This window comes from Galeopterus variegatus, unplaced genomic scaffold, assembly GCF_000696425.1.
Source record: "Galeopterus variegatus unplaced genomic scaffold, G_variegatus-3.0.2 Scaffold8403, whole genome shotgun sequence".
In the NCBI taxonomy this organism is placed as follows: domain Eukaryota; kingdom Metazoa; phylum Chordata; class Mammalia; order Dermoptera; family Cynocephalidae; genus Galeopterus; species Galeopterus variegatus.
In genome coordinates, this window is record NW_007734514.1 from 58,570 (window position 1) to 75,842 (window position 17,273).

Consider the following 17,273-nt stretch of genomic DNA (forward strand, 5'->3'; position numbering starts at 1 on the left):
TCTCTGTTGTCTCTTGGACATCACCAAACCCCATGCCACTTAGATTTTCTCCTATGTTATTTCCAAGGCATTTTATAGATTTGCATTTGACACTTAGGTCTGTGGTTCATTTTGAGTTAGTTTCTGTAAAAGGTTTAAATTCTGTGTCTAGATTCATTGTGTGTGTGTGTGTGAGAGAGAGAGAGAGAGAGAGAGAGAGAGAGATCCAGTTGTTCCAGTACCATTTGTTGAAAGGACAATTATATCTGAGGAATCTTGACCTTCTGAAACAGAAGTTCCATAGCATCCCATTAAAGATGTACTTTGATTCTTACTTTCTTCCCCAGGAAGCTCATTCAGCTACTGAGGGTGGAGAAGGAAGGAACTATCCAAGATTTAGGCCTTGAAGAATGCCCATAAAAATTGATTGATAGGAAAATTACACTTATGTAGACCATTTGCAGATATGGCCCCAATTTACCACTTTTCTCTGTATCCAAGACTTTTTCAATGTGACTGTGAGGTTCCTTCCATGAGCAGGTGAGGTCTACTTCTCCACCATTGAATCTGGGCTGGACCTAAGATCTCTTATTTGCTTTGACCAATAGAATATGGTGGAAGTGTCAGTGTGCCTCAGGGGTCCTTGGCATGTTTCTGCTCCTCTCTCCTCTACCCCTGTCATTGCTGTGTGGACAAATCCAAAACATGAGGAGCAGAGCCCAGGCATCCCACCCATAGCCAGCCTAGACCAGCCTATAGCCAGCAAGCCCTAGGATGTGAGAGAACCCAGCCAGGATTAGCAGGACACCTCCAGCTGAGACACAGCTGACCACAGACTCAAGAGGAGACCGGAAGAGATCAGAAGACTTTCCCTATCATAGACTCCTATGAGATTTTTGTAAAAGCATTATTTTAACCATCTATTTTTGGATTGCTTGTCAAAAATATGATAAATATGTGCAATTTTATCTGTCAATTAAAAAACACAGACACAAGGGAACTGTGGGAGGTGATGGATGCTTACTACCTTGATTGTGGTGATGGTAACATGAATGTACCCATGGTTTCAAACTCACCAAAATGTGTAAATTATATTCAGTTTTGTGTATGAATTATACCTCAAAAAGGCTGGGGGAAAGAAAGAATGAGCAAGATAATGTAATGAATAATATAGAACATGACACCAAATCCTTCAGTCCACTGAATAAACCCCTTTACACATTGATACCAAGATTCCACATTGCAATGTATGGATGTACGTCATGGAAAAAATATCTTCCAGAGAAGATGTATGATTGAGAATTAAATGTATCATTGAACGCTTTCCATATTTAAGGACATCTCTGGCATTAAGTTCATATTACCTCAGTTGGTTTATGCAAATCTGTCTTTCTGTGTAGACTACACTTTTAACATATATTTAATAAGCAATATTTCATTACTACTCTGTGCCACAAAATATGGTAGGCACTGTGAACACTGTGATGACTAAGAGAACAGTGTCCTTATGAAAGAATAAAATCCTATGATCAACTGTAAAACCACTAGCACGTTTAAATCTACGTTATAAGAAAAAACAGTAAAGGTAGTGATGTAGTGAGGAATGATGAACAGAAAAGTGGAAAACTGTGGTATTAGTATTTCTTCTACTAAATTATACAAATAGCCTCGGTTTCCATGTGTCGTTTATTCCATAAAACTAGTAACAACTCATCAGTATATGAGACACATGGGAATCTCCATACTGTTTCTTACCCAAGGTTGGGAGTAACTTTGGGAAAGTAGACAAATGAAAAATGGAAAAATATTGGATATCCGAAAAAGCAGAGCTTACTAAAGAGAGGACTTACATTTTATAAAGCAGTTGAAATTAAGGAAATTTAAACTCCGGGAAAAAAAATAGAAGGAGCAAGTTCTATTTCCATGATCTGATAAAGAATCACAGTGTCTGGCTTTGAGCTTAAAGTCCTGAAATCACAGGCACTTCTTGAAAATGTCTCTTTTGTGGCTTCCATCTGAAGAGTCTTCTCAGAGCACCCTTTATGTCTTTATTCCTCAGACTGTAGATGAAGGGGTTCAGCATGGGTGTGACCACAGTGTACATCACCGAGGCTGTTGCACTTGAGAGTGAGTTGTGTGTAGCAGCAGAACTGACATACACTCCTAGGCTTGTACCATAAAATATGGAAGACTACTGAGAAGTGACATGCACAGGTAGAAAAATGCTTTATACTTCCTTCGAGCTGATGAGATTCCACAGATGAAGAAAACTATTTTTGATCCCCACCCAGCAGTCCTGCTGCAAAATATATCATCACGTCATTAAGAAATGCATCAGAACAGGCAAGATGGACCACCTGATTAGGTTCACAGAAACGGTGGGGAATTTCCAAGTCTATAAAAAAGGACAGCAGCAACACCATTAAGCTTTGTAAGAGGAAATTCAGGGAACTCATGATCCAGGACACCAGAACCAGCCACCTGCAGAGTGGAGAGTTCATGATGACCGTGTAGTACAGGGGGTGACAGATGGCCACAAACTGGTCCTAGGCCATCAGTCTCAGGAGAAATTTGTCTGACATTCCAAAGAGTAAGAAATCTGGGTGATGCAGCCTTCATAGGTTATGACACTGCTGTGTGTCTAGATGTTTGGCAGCACCTTTGAGACAGTGGTGGAGGTGAAACAGATGTCCATAAAGGACAGGTTGGAAAGGAAGAAGTATATGGGCATGTGGAGGTGGAGGTCTGAGATGGTGGCCAGAATAATGAGCAGGTTCCCAAGCACAGTGACCAGGTTCATGAACAGGAGGGGCCCAAAGAGCAAGGGCTGCAGTCCAGGTTCTTCTGAAAGTCCCAAAAGAAGAAATTTTGAAATTTGTGTGTCATTCCCTGGTTCCATATGGTTGATGTGACTATCGCAAAAAGAGAAAAAAGAGCATCACCAAGCATGAATTATGCACCTGTTAGAAATGCTATCATTCATATTCTACAGTCAACACACTAATTCCTACATTATGTGTATGAATCTGGTACCTGTTAGGAGAACCCTGTGCCATCTCTGATTAAGAACTCTGTCCCACTCTGGATAGGAATCACTTGCTCCATGAAGTCATGTATTCAAAAATTTTAATGACAAATTATTTTATGCTTTTCAGTAATATAAATTGAGTGACAATCATGACCCTGTTATTATCTAGGCAGTAATTGATCAGTGCTAAAAACAAATACCACTAAATTCTTATGATGGATAATTAATACAAGCAGACACAAGTAGGTAAAGAAATGATTGTATAACCTTCAGATGATAAAAGGTACTATGAAGAAAAAGAAAGCAGATATAAAGGAGAAAGTAGGCAGTATTGTTCATCACTGGAGGTACCGACAAACTGGGTGACATTTGAAAAGAGACCTCCAGAGTGACAGAATGAGAGTGACAGTGTTATCTGTGGAAGCATGTGCCTGTTGGGAGGAACAGCCAGTGCAAAGGCCCTGAGAAAGGCGATTTTTTCAGATGTTCAAGGCCAACAAAGAAGCCAATGTGGTAGAAGAATTATCAAGAGGAGTGAGATGAAAGCTGGTCTCAGAGGATGCTGAAAACCAAGGTGGCCTTGTGGCTGCTGAAACTTCAAAGCACAAGGAGTCTCTCTGTCGAGATATCGTTGCATTTCCAAAGCTGGATGCAGAGGTGCCCTGTGAATTGAAATGCATCCTCTCTGTGAAGTCCAAGTTCAAGGTTTGGATGATTCAGCTCCTCCTGAGGACCTTGTTTCTGGTTTGTAGATGGAAACCTTCTTGCTCTGTCCTCACATGGCAGACAGAAAGAGACCATCTCCCTCGTGTCTCTTCTATAAAGGCACTGATCCCATTTAGGAGGGCTCCTCTCTCATGACCAAATTATTTTCCATAGGCTCAATCTTCAAATATCAACACATTGGGAATTAGGGATTTAACAGATTAATTTTGAGAACACAAGCATTTAGTTCATATCACTGTCCAAATCTAAGTAGTTTTTTATGACAGCAAGAACAATTTCATACAGGTAGATCATGAGAAATGGTGGAATCTCATGATGTAAATTTCAGCTTCCTCTTAGACATTGAATATATTATCATCCACGTTCTGCAAACGTGCGATGCGGTCATAACAGTATTGACCACATAGAGTTGACTTTTGCAAACGTTTCATACAGGTAGATCATGAGAAATGGTGGAATCTCATGATGTAAATTTCAGCTTCCTCTTAGACATTGAATATATTATCATCCATGTTCTGCAAACGTGCGATGCGGTCATAACAGTATTGACCACATAGAGTTGACTTTTGCAAACAATAAAGAAGGGAATGTTTATAAGGTACTAATCTCAGGGTAGTGTGTATAATAAGGTCTAAATGTATAATTTATAATTACCAAAGTGTCATAAATGAAGGACTCAATGACAGTTCTTAATGTGTATTATAAGTGTGAACATTCTAATTGTTTTGACAAATAAGCCAAGGGGTTTAGCACCCGTGACACAGTTCCCCCCCTTGTGGAGGAAGGGCATAGCAATTTTCTGGAGATATCAAGGACTGTGTCCCCAGTGCAAGTCAAGGCTTTGGAGATACCAGGAGCATAATCAAGACAGATTCTTCAGTGTTAAACTTGGAAGAAAACCTTAACTTAGGATTGGGATAGACTGTTAGTAGATGAACTCTCTGGAAGACAGTAGAGCTGATGAAGGAGGAATACTAAAGACTGGATTCCCCTGACTTTGAACCTGGTCTCTTGGGAACAGAGAATCTATGGGAAAAATTTTCTTTTTGTACAGCTTGTGTCCGATGGGGAAATGATATCCTCAGAGGTGGGTGTAACCAGAGGGAAATGTGCCTAATGAGCAGGTATAGGGAATTGTATATATATCCCTTCTGCTGCTGTCACTCAGAGTGTGCCAACTTGTCTAGATAAGACATGTTTGTTTCTTTTGGAGTCCCAAGTCTGGCTCAGGGACTGATGCTTGACTCCTTCCTGCTCTTCTGTTTAGGAAGAGAATTTGTCTCCATCATCAACCATTCAGTCAGGAATTCATTTTTCTGCATGGAAACCTTCCTCTCAGAGATCCCATCGAGGTCAGTCAGAGAGCCCAACAGGTAATACAGGAAAGATGTAGATAATGTTAGTTGAGAACCTTTATCTGAGGTCACCTGAGAGCCAAACCAGGCTAGTTCAGTGACAGATTGCAAGTCCCAAGGTTGTTTGCTTTCTTGATTAGTTAATTAATTAATGCATTTATTTATGATGCTAAAAGGGAATTGTCTATTGAACTCAGCATCACAGGATCACTGTTTACATTGAAATAAATGTTATGGAGGCACAATTAGAAGGAGGAACAGGAGGAATAAAATGGTTTCAGTAAAAGTAAAGCATGTTTCCAAGGACCTTTGCAATTAGGGGGAGTGGAAAATACTGCTTTAGCTGTGGAGGGATATGCAGTCAAGTGAGGGCATTTCATTTTTATTTGTAAGATGGGGCATATTTGGCTTTTTTGTTTGTTTGGGGAGGTGTTTGGGGCCTTTATTTTTATTTATTTATTTTTTATTGGTTATGAATATTAATGAAATACAAAGCTGATTGTCACGCCTCATGCCCAAGACATGAAGGCCAGATCCATACTGGCAGCATACACCTTACCACAAATTGTGTCTGTAACCCATGTCCCCCCCCTTCCCCTCCCCCATTCTCCCCCACTCCACTTTGTATCCCAAGGTATGTTCTCTCAATGGGGCATATTTGAGTGTGTTTCCATATTGATGAGAAACATCCAAATCAATAAATTGTTTGCTCGTACAACCTTGTAATAGCATTCCATGAGACATACATTTTACTGTATCTTTTCTTCTGTTAATTATTCAGATAACATAAAATACTTATTAGGTGAAAAGGGGCATATTAAGAAGCTCTACTTTGCAGTAATTTCCTCACTCATGCAGCAGAATATATTTGTGTTGGTTAGACCAGTGATGCTGCTGAACATTCCACCATGCAGAGCACAGACTCCACTGCAAATAGTGACCTGGTCCAGAATGTCAGTAGTGCTGAGATGGAGAAATCCTGTGATAAAGAATATCTGTATTTTTCGTATTTTGTCCATCTTGAGATCATTTCCCCAAGATGTTATAATACTCACTTCTGCCAGCAATATTAGAGAGTACATCTTTGCTCTCTGTTTAAAAATTTCAACAAAAATCAGTGCAACAGCTTTTAAAATTTTTTTTTCCAAGATGATGAGTATGAAAGAGGTTTCTTGTTATTTTATAAAAAATATCCTGACTTTGAACAAATATGGAAATATTCATGTATTGGCTCTCATATATCTAGATTTTGATTTACTTATGTTTATTATGTGTCCATATGTATATAGTTATCAGCATTTCAAATGATTTCAACCAATTATTCTTTTTGAATTGACTTCTGGGGGGCTATAAAATATTACATCTTATTTAGTTAAATATGTCTATCTTCTTATTTTTGCATTTTTTTGCCTTAGTTGACATCATTTACCCATTCACAGATTTTATGTGTAGTTTTCCTAACCTTAATCTAAAATGAATTGTTTACTTTTACATTGAGGTTTTAATCTCTCTGGGTTTTGTTGTTGTTGTTGTTGTTGTTACTTGTGTGATAGAGAAACAACTGTGTTTCTTCCAGATACATAGCCATGTATGCGAGCTTTTATTTTAAACTTTAACTTTTTCAACTAAATTAAAATATAAACACCTTATATTAAATGTCCATATATAAAGAGACCTAATTCTTGGTTCATGTAACAAATAATTACTGAGTATCTGCTACATGTCAGAACATTATCTGAACATTATATATTCTTCAGTATGTAAGTTTTTGCCAATTTAGCTCTTAATCCATGTTAATATTAAACTAATGTTATTTTATATCTTGTTCTGATTAATGTTTGATGATCCATCAATTTTGTTTCCTGCAGATGTTTTGAAGGTGCTATATTTAACTTGGTTTTATTCCCCTGTTGTTTTGTTTGTTTGTTTTATTTCATAACTTGTCTGTTTCTTCAAATTTGTTTCTTCTTAATGCATCCATATTCACATACCTTTTTAAAATACAAAGGTGAATATACAAGGTAGCATCCCTGCTGACTTGGATCTTGCCTTATAGTGGAGAAAACAGAATATAATGAAGTAAATAGAAATAAATATCTGTATCAGGTAATGTCCTCAGGGATAAATCATTTCAAGAATGCTTTTCATTGTAAAATAATACAATTGTCATGATGTGTGCAGGATTTTATATGCTCTGGGAGGCCTTTGCATGTTGGGTGAGAAACAAAACCAGAACTAGAGTGTGCTCATTGGATTTGTCAAAAAAGAGATCAAAATTCAAAGCCCACAAGTAGCAAACAATGAATACCACACAAGAAACACAAGGAAAGTGAGAAATGGGCCTGCCTCATTTGCCCTCAGATTTTATAACAATAAATTAGTCAAATGAACATGGAACAGGCACAAGTCTTTATTGTTACATATAAAAAAGCCAAAATTTTGCTGTTGTTTTCATATTTCCTTTAATAAATTGTTAATTTTTTCTCCTTGCTCCATTTTTTAAATTGGGGTTTAAATCTGTGTGTGTTCTGTTACCAAGAAGATATTATTAAAATTGTCTTTTGGAGACCAGCCAACCATCAAAAAATAAATAAAATAAAATAAAATAAAATTAGAAAATAATAATAAAATAAAATAAATAATAAAATTGTGGATAACTTTCCTTTTTTAGTTTTGAAAAGTAAACAAAGATTTTAGTAATCATTGAAACCAACACAATTAAAAACTCTTCCTAAATTAAAGAACTTGAAGGGACTATATAACAATGTCAGAATTCTTTATTTTTGATCTTTTATTATATTTGCTGGGCATCAAAGAGATGTAATGGGAGTTGAAATATCACCAGAACTAAGGAAGCTTTTCTTTCCTTGCAGTCTCTCAGGAGCCACCTGAGCTTATTAGACTCATTCCACCTCAGGTCCATTTAACTGCTCTCACTCTGCTTATTGAACAGATTGTATTAAACACACACATAAACACACACACACACACACACACACACACACACGGCAGACGATGGCCATATAAAAAAGAGGCCCAAGTGTACAGGTACATAGGGAACATATGAACTGGGATTTCTGGGTACCAATTTTGTACTCTTTAGGGAAAAACAATCTGATATTGATAGTTCACCTTATATTCATTCCTTTCTAATAGTTGGCTGTGGGTGTCTACATGTGGGTATGTCTACATGGCCCCAGGAGGCCCAGTGTGCTGCATGTGGATAGGGGATGTGTGTGTGTGTGTGTGTGTGTGTGTGTGTGTGTGTGTGTGTGTGTGGGGGGGTGACAGCAGGTTTCAGATAAAGGGGAAGTAAGCTCATTATATTCCAAAAGGAAACTTATAATGCAGAGGCCAGAACATAAGGCAACAGATAGAAATAAAGGGGAGATGCATTTCAACTCACAGAGCACCTTTGCAGTCAACTTACCAAACTAAAGCTGCAAGAACATCTGGACAGAGGGACTCCTTTTGTCCTGAAGTTTCAGCAGCAATGAGGCCACCTCATTCTTCACCATTCTCTCACACCATCTCTCATCGCTCTCTTCCTGATCACTCCCCTGCCACACTGGCTTCCTTGTTTCCCTTGAATACCTGGAACGAGCACCTTCCCCAAGGTCTTTGCACTGTCTGTGCCTCCTGCCAGGTACACACTTCCACAGATGACCATGGGGCTCCTGTCCTGTCCTCCTTAAGATCTTTGTTCAGATGTCATCTTGATTGCAGTCTTCACTAACCACCAGTTAAAAAAAATAATACACCTCATCCATTCTCTCCTTTTTACTTGTTTTGTTATTCTTCCAAACACCTGCCACCAACTGACATGTTTTATGATTTTTTATTTACTTATTTTTGATCTCTGTTATTACATTGTAGGGACTTTTGCTTTTCACATCTCTGCCCTCACTGTCTAGACAGTGCCTGAAAGATGGTCAACATTCAACTTCTATTCCTCTAATGCATGAAAGAATTTCTCATTGTAATTGTAGAATTCATGATATCTCCAGGAACGTCTGAGAGTGGGAAGGATTTCCTTATCAGAGATGGCAGGATGATCCCCTAATGCGAACTACCATCATGCACAAAATATAAAAATGATTTCTTGACTTTAAAATATAAATGATAACATTTCTGAAAGATTAGTAATGCATTCCTGTGACTTGTCCTCCCCCTCCCCCATTAGTTATGTCACCCACATGGAATCTGGGAATTATACAAGAATTTCAGAATTTCTTCTAATGGGATTTTCAGAGGAACCTGCACTGCAGCCCTTCCTCTTTGGGCTGTTCCTGTCCATGTATCTGATCACTGTGCTTGGGAACCTGCTCATCATCCTGGCCATCATCTCAGACTCCCACCTCCACACACCCATGTACTTCTTCCTCTCCAACCTGTCCTTCGTAGACATCTGTTTCACCTCCACCACAGTTCCAAAACTGCTGCTGAACATCAAGACACACAGCAAAGTCATCATCTATGAAGACTGTGTCACCCAGATGCACTTTTTCCTATTCTTTGCAGGGTTGGACAATTTTCTCCTGACTGTGATGGCATATGACAGGTTTGTGGCCATCTGTCACCCCCTGCACTACACGGTCATTATGAAACCCTGGCTCTGTGGACTACTGGTTCTGGTGTCCTGGATCATCAGTGCCCTGAACTCCTTGTTACATAGCTTAATGGTGTTACGGCTGTCCTTCTGTATGCACTTGGAAATCCCCCACTTTTTCTGTGAACTTCGTGAGGTGGTCCACCTTGCCTGCTCTGACACATTTTCTAATGACATGGTGATGTATTTTTCATCTGTGCTGCTGGGTGGTGGTCCCCTCACTGGTATCGTTTACTCTTATTGTAAGATAGTTTCCTCCATACGTGGAATCTCATCAGCTCAGGGGAAGTATAAAGCATTTTCCACCTGTGCATCTCACCTCTCAGTTGTCTCCTTATTTTATGGTACAAGCCTAGGAGTGTACTTTAGTTCTGCTGCCACCCCAAATTCACGCTTAAGTGCAACAGCCTCAGTGATGTACAGCATGGTTACACCCATGCTGAACCCCTTCATCTACAGTCTGAGAAATAAGGACATAAAGGGAGCTCTGAAAAGATATTTGGGATGGAAACTATAAAAGCACCATTTTCCAAGAAGTATCCATGATTGCAGGGCTCTAAGCTTCAGAGCAAGTAACTGTAATTACTTAATCAGATATGAAACTAAAACTTTCTCCTTATATTTCTTTCTGGGAGTTTCAAAAAGTTTTATTAACTGCTTTGTAGAATTTAAGCAGTTCCCTTTTTTTAAGCTTTCTGCCCTCTCTGATACAACAGTTCTTTTCCCTTTGTCACTTTCCTACTTTCTCAAAGTTATTCCCAAATTTGTATCAGAAACAATTTGGAGGTTCCATTTTGTCTCATATAGTGATAAGCTGTACTCATCCTATGAAATAAACTACACCTGGCAACTGAGGCCATTTATATAACTTTATAGTAGAGGCCCATCTGAGATCACAGTTTTTCACTTTTGTATCCTTTCTCTATCTTTACCTTAACTGCTCTTTCTGCTAATGTGTACTTAACATAGGGTGTTTTACAGTTTGTCATGGGAATTTATTCTCCTTGTGATTTGAGGTCTCAAGTTATTACTCATGATCCTGATTCTTATTCAGCTCTGTGTCTGCAGTGCCTATTGTATTCCTAGCACAGTGTAGATAAGCAAAAATTGCTTATATATACATGTTCCAAGTGTTGTAGGCAAGTTTTAATATATTGATTGACTTAATACAGCCTTAGAGTCAGTGATGCCCTTAAATATGATGGGATAAATTTTTCAATCACTCTTTGAATGACTATGGAGAGTTGGTTTTTGGTGGTGTACATCTAGTCATTGAAATGTGGAGGCTTAATATCCAGGTGTAAGTTGATTCATTGGGATGAGGGATTTGTCCTGTTCCATATATTTCATTGGATCATCTTTCTGGTTCGGTTTAAAATTGTTCAGTGCTACCAATAAATATGAGTCCTTTCATTGCCATAAACAAAATACCTGCCCCTTTAAAAATTTCTGTCATAAACATTAAAGTACAAGAGAGTGAATAACATATACATTATTCTATCATCAATTTCATTATCTTATTTATGCTCTAAATTCTCTTAAATTCTCATGATCAAAGGACAGTTTACAAAAGACCTTGAATTTCTGCACAGTTATGCATCTGGAAAGGGTGATTTGTTATCCAAGGTCACAAATTGCTCCTGCAAAAATATATGTGTCCTTCCAACCTCTCCTGATTGCTTAGAAGTGAATCTCAGTGGTAGTCTCTTTTTAGTACAGTTATCTGAAACAAACTTGAATGTCCACTTCATCATGAATGCTGCCTCAAATATCAGAACAAAGGTCAAAAATATGAAGATGCAGATAATTCTCCATGTCCTCAGTTCTGTTTGCTTTGGTTATGTATCAGTAAGCTATTGCTGTGTAACAAGCCATCCCCAAATTTAAAAAGGCTCATGATAACACTCTATTTTTTTTTACATGGGATTCTATGTCAGAGAACTCTTCTGGTCTCTTCTCTCTCCTCATGAGTCTGTGGTCAGCTGTGAGTCAGCTGGAGGAGATCTGCTAATCTTGGCTGGGTTCTCTCACATTTGGGGGTTTGCTGGCTTCAGGCTGCTCCAGGGTGGCATGCCTGGGACACCTGGGCTCTGCTCTTCATGTCCTCTCTTCCAACAGCAGGCTGTCCTGGATTTGTTCACAAGGCAGAAGCAGGTTTACAAGAGAGAGCAGAAGAAACATGCCAACGCCTCTTGTGGGACAATCCCACATTCATATTCTTTTGGCCAATGCGAATAAAGAAAACTTAAGTGCATCACCTCAAATGGTTACTTTTTTTTTTTGGTGGCAAGATCACCCAAATTCTACTCTCTTAGCAAATTTACAGTATTCAGTACAATATAATTAAGTGTCCTCATTCTGTACATTAGATATCTAGACTTACCCATCCTACATAACTGCAACTGAGTAACTTCTACCTACTCCCCTGATTCCTTGCACCCCCATTCCTGCCCCTGGTAACCACGATTCTACTTTTTGTTTTTTATGTATTTGACTTTTTTAGATTCCACATATAAGTGAGATCATGCAGTATTTTTACTTCTGTGTCTGGCTTAGTTCATAAACATAATATCATCCAGGTTCATCCACGTTGGCCATAAAGGAAGATCTTCCTTTTTAATGCTGAATAAAATTACATTGCATATAGATATAACAAAATTTATCTATCGTTTCATCCATCCATGCACACTTTGCTTATTTATGTATCTTGCATACCGTGAAGAACATGAAATGGTCATGGGAGCACAGATATCGCTACAATGTGCTGATTTCATTTATGTTGGGTATACACCCAGAAGAGGGATTGCTGGATTCTATGGTAGTTCTATTTTAAACTTTTTGAAGAACTTTCATGCTGTTTCCCATAATAGTTGTTCCAATTTACATTTCCACTAGGATTATACATGGGTTCTCTTTTCCTCACACCCAGGACAATACTTGATGTCTCATCATTTTCATAGGTCATCCTTTTAAGTGTAAGATGATATCTCATTGTGGTTTCACTTTGCATTTCCCTTCTGATTTGTGGTGATTAGCATTTTTTTTCATGTACCTATCAGCAATTTCTATGTCTTCCTTTGAGAAATGTCTATTTGGGTTATTTGCCCATCTTAAAGTCAGATTATTTGTTCTCTTGCTATTGGTTGCTTGAGTTCCTTATATATTTTCATTAACCCCATTAAAATATGTATGGTTTGCAATATTTCCTCCCATGGCTTAAGTTATCCCTTTACTGTGTTGATCATTGTCTGGGCTGTGCAAAAAGCTTTTTAGTAGCTTGATGTAATCCCACTTATCTATTTTTTGCTTTTGTTGCCTGCCTGTGCTTTAGGGTTTATATCCAGGATGTCATTTCCCAGACCAATGTCATGGAGGTTTTACCCTATGTTTTCTTCTAGGAGTTTTGCAGTTTCAAGCCCTATGTTGAAGTCCTTAATCTGTTTTGAGTTGATTTTTGCATGTTGTTTGAGATAAGAATCTAATTTCATTCCTCTGCAAGTGGACATCCAGTTTTCCTAACATGATTGATTGAAGAGACTGTTTTTTCCCAATTGTGTGTTCTTGGCATCTTTGTCGAAAATCAATTAACAACAAATTCATGGGTTTATTTCTGGGCATGCAAATACTGTCTTGCCACAGCAGTTCATGACGCATAAACATTCTGTAATATCTTCTCTTAGGTTGGCTCTTAACATCAAAAAATAAATTTTATTTAATAGGCCAAAGTTGAATACTAAAGAGTTTAACTTTGCAAATATTTTATTACTGTACTGAATATATTTGTGGGTTTATAAGCCATTTGTGGGTTTCTCTATTCAAAATCATTGTGCATGTTCTTCTGTTTTATATACTGGGGAATGTGGGTGTTTACTCTTTTTATTTCAACAAAGTATTGAAATTTTTTCACCAATGATGAATTTTGCCATTTAATTATCTTATGTGTGGATGGATATATGTAGGAGGAATGTATGACATTTTATAAATTTTTTATGGTCAAGTCTATAAGCAGGTCATATTGCCTATCCCCCACCACTGATTTTTTTAATTTTTTGTTTTGTTTTTGTTGGTTATGAATATTCATGGGGTATGATTTTTTAACTTTGAAAGTTTTTCTGTATCATCAAGAGAAATAAATCACCTTTTATACCTGTTGCCCTCCTACTTCATGTTTTTCCTTATTTCTACCTTTTTGGCTTTCTGACTGTGTTACATCTCTCCCTGTGTAACAGAGACATAAAAAAGATTACTCAAAGCAACACAAATGCAATCAGAAGCCTGAAAGGCCTGCCCCTCAGCAACTCCTCTGTTAGAAGGAGAAACTAGGTACAGCCCCAAGTCAGTTTTTGCTTCAGTTTTTATTGTAAAGATAAGGAAATTACAGGAAAGGAACAGATGGTTAATCAATCATGGTAAGAACATAAAGAACTTGCCTATGTAACAATCTTTATCCAAGCATTCATAGTTCAAAATAGTTTAAACAATATACCATCAAAACAGTCAAAAATCTAAGCTATGTGACATGCAAAAAAAAATAATAGGATTATCATTAAAGTGCCTGACTTCTTAAGAAACTCAAAAAAAAACCAGCTCAAAGCAAAATGTGGAACAACCCCCATGCACCAACTAATCTAGCAGAATGTCCTTGGAAACCTTAACTGACATATTTTCTCATCATTTAGGTTTTATTGTATTAAGGGTTATTGCCCTTAGAACAACCCTTGTTTTGTTTCAGTTCTCTTGTTCACATTAAAGGCTTTAGACCTGTTTAAGTTTCCTTCTCACAAAATCTTCCAGTGAACCCATTATATTAACAATCAGTGTATACAATCTCTTACCTAAACAGTGATTAGAGTTGATTTGCTGGGCTCTTTCCCGCTAGCTGTAGGCTCTTCCTCCTATAAGAGGACTTTTGTCCCATACATGCATTACCTAAAAACCCTATCTAATAATCAAATAGGAATCAAAATTTCTAACCCTCTACATGAATGCATCTATATTTTTAAATGTCGCCTGCCATCTTATGTTATGCTTTCTTTTGCTTTCAAGCTAAGATTACCTATACCATTTTTATAAGCATATTTTAATCCATTTATGTTTACATAGCATGAAATTATAATTTTACATACCACTTCCCTTGGTGCTTCCAAAAAAGTATATTTTTATATTATTTTATTTCCAAGTCTGCTAAATCAATCTTGAAGTAGTGACTCATATCAATGTCAATAAATGGTCACTGTCTTTATTTCAGAAGTTACATTAAGATTTAAATTTACTTTCTGTGCCTAGCTTATTTCACTTAATATGATTAAAGTTATAAACATATAAATAAAAGAAAGAAAGATACAACATTCCGGGCCGAGCCCGTCGTGCACTCGGGAGAGTGTGGCACTGGGAGCACAGCGACGCTCCCGCTGCGGGTTCAGATCCTATATAGGAATGGCCGGTGCACTCACTGGTTGAGCGTGGTGTGGGTGACACCACACCAAGGGTTGTGATCCCCTTACCGGTCACGAAAAAGACAAAAAAAAATATATATATATATATATAAATATCTATTACATGAGCGTTCAACACCCTATCAATCTTCAGTAATACGTGGTATTAATATTACTACTTGATCTCATAAATTCATAGCCCTTTCCATGTGAAAATAAACCCTGAAATCCCTTCAGTGTTCTTATCTCAATTACATTTTACACAAGATAACTGAGGCACAATGCTGTTAGATTACTTGCCCAATGGAAGTTTTAGAAAAGTCAAGGACAGGACTAGAAATAAAACCACGCTGCTTCTGCTCCGTTAACTAAACCACAATGGTCCTAAATCTGAAGTCTTAGGCAGTAGGGTAATTTGCAACTCCAGCAAAGTGGCAGATTCAGCAAGCACCAAAGAAAGGAAGCCATAAGCTAGTACTGCATGCTCTCCTCTCCTTTTAAAGCCCTCAGAACCACACCCCGACCACCATTTTTAATCCATTCACTATTGCATGGTCCTACAATCCAATCACCTCCTCACGGCTCCACCTTTCAATTACCATAATAGGATTTCCCACCCTCTTAACAGTCACAGTGGGGGCTAAGTTTCTAATACATAAAACTTGGGGGACAGAATTCAACCTCCAATAAGTTTCGGGGGGACATAATTCAATCCATTACAATTCCCAATAATACATCAAACTTTCAACAGGACAACTGAGGTTCTTAGAAGTGGGAAGGGAGAGGGAAGGTAGGAATGGGCAAAGAACTATGAATATCAATGATAATATATATTATTGAATATAATAATTATTCTTATGTGAACATCACTTATTGCATGTGTGTGTTGATGTTCAACTCTGTACCCAAGATATGTACAATTGACTTTGTTATAATTTTTTAAAAATTTAAATTCAATTTTGTTTATGACAGTTGTTTTGAATTCACTTTAACTTGGTTTAATTTTTTCTGCCATTCAACTTATTTTATAAATGCTAATTTTCTTACAGTTTGTTTCTAGATAAACACACACTGTTGTGAGACTACAAAAGTGAACTAAGCTGATGTAGTTCCTATTAAACGGGATCTTACAGGATAATGGAAAATGTGGAGTATAGTGAAATAGAAGCACATGACATAATGTCCCCATAGATGAATCATAAAAGAAAGAGGATAGGTTGTCATGGCAGTTGCAGGGTTTCATACATTATGTTTTGGGGAAGTCTCTGCACATTGGACCAGAAACAGAACCAGGACAGTACCTATTGGATTTGTCAGAAAAGATCATAATCCAAAGCCCTAAAATAAGATGCTACAAACAAAAGTGAGAGAAAGACCTGACTCATCCTCTATGAACCATATGAAAACAAGTGTGGCCAAATAAATGTGGAACAGGCACAGGAATAACAACTAGGTCAGGACCCTGCTGTGGATTCCACGATGAGGCAGGTGGGGCAATAAGAGTCTGCTCAGCGTGTGGCCCTGGAGTCAGAAGGTCACATCAGCACCACACTGGCCACCTGTTCTCCAACACCCTGGCTCTGCTGTTGGACTCTTCATCCATGCACTTTTCCCTCATTAGCAGGAATTGGCCTTCTTTTAAAGCTTTACTTGCCTTTACTGCAGTAGATTATAAACACTTGCACACATGCCGTGCCCACACACGTACAACCTTCTCAGAAATATTTATAACAGCTTTATTCATAATTGCCAAAACTTTGATGCAATCATGATGTCGTCCTTCAATAGGTATACTGATTATCCAGCTGAGGTACATCTTTACAATGGAATATTATTCAGTAATGAAAAATGAGCTATCAAACTGTGAAAGGATATGGAAGAAACTTGAATGCATATTGATAAGTGAATGAAACCAATTTGAAAAGGCTATCTACTGTGTGATTCTAACTATATGACATTCTGGAAAAGAGGAAACTAGGCAGTTAGAAAAAACATCAACAGTTGCCTGGGATTCACAAAAGGGTAGATACAGATAAATATCTGAACACAAAGGATTTTAGGGCAATGAAACTATTTTGTATGATACTGTAATGGTGGATGCATGTCATTATATGTCTGTCAAAAGCCATAGAATGTACAAC

At 37.8% G+C, this 17,273-nt stretch overlaps 1 protein-coding gene and 1 pseudogene across 1 annotated transcript; one reads left to right on the forward strand and one right to left on the reverse strand.

Annotated features, from left to right (window-relative positions):
- Positions 1-1,939: 1,939 nt before the first annotated feature.
- On the reverse strand, positions 1,940-2,878 carry LOC103608420 (annotated as a pseudogene).
- A 6,406-nt stretch (positions 2,879-9,284) lies between these two features.
- Positions 9,285-10,214, forward strand: LOC103608416 (olfactory receptor 7A10-like). The gene has a single exon (XM_008592850.1). It carries the CDS (start codon positions 9,285-9,287, stop codon positions 10,212-10,214), a length of 930 nt encoding a protein of 309 aa, XP_008591072.1.
- Positions 10,215-17,273: the final 7,059 nt, after the last annotated feature.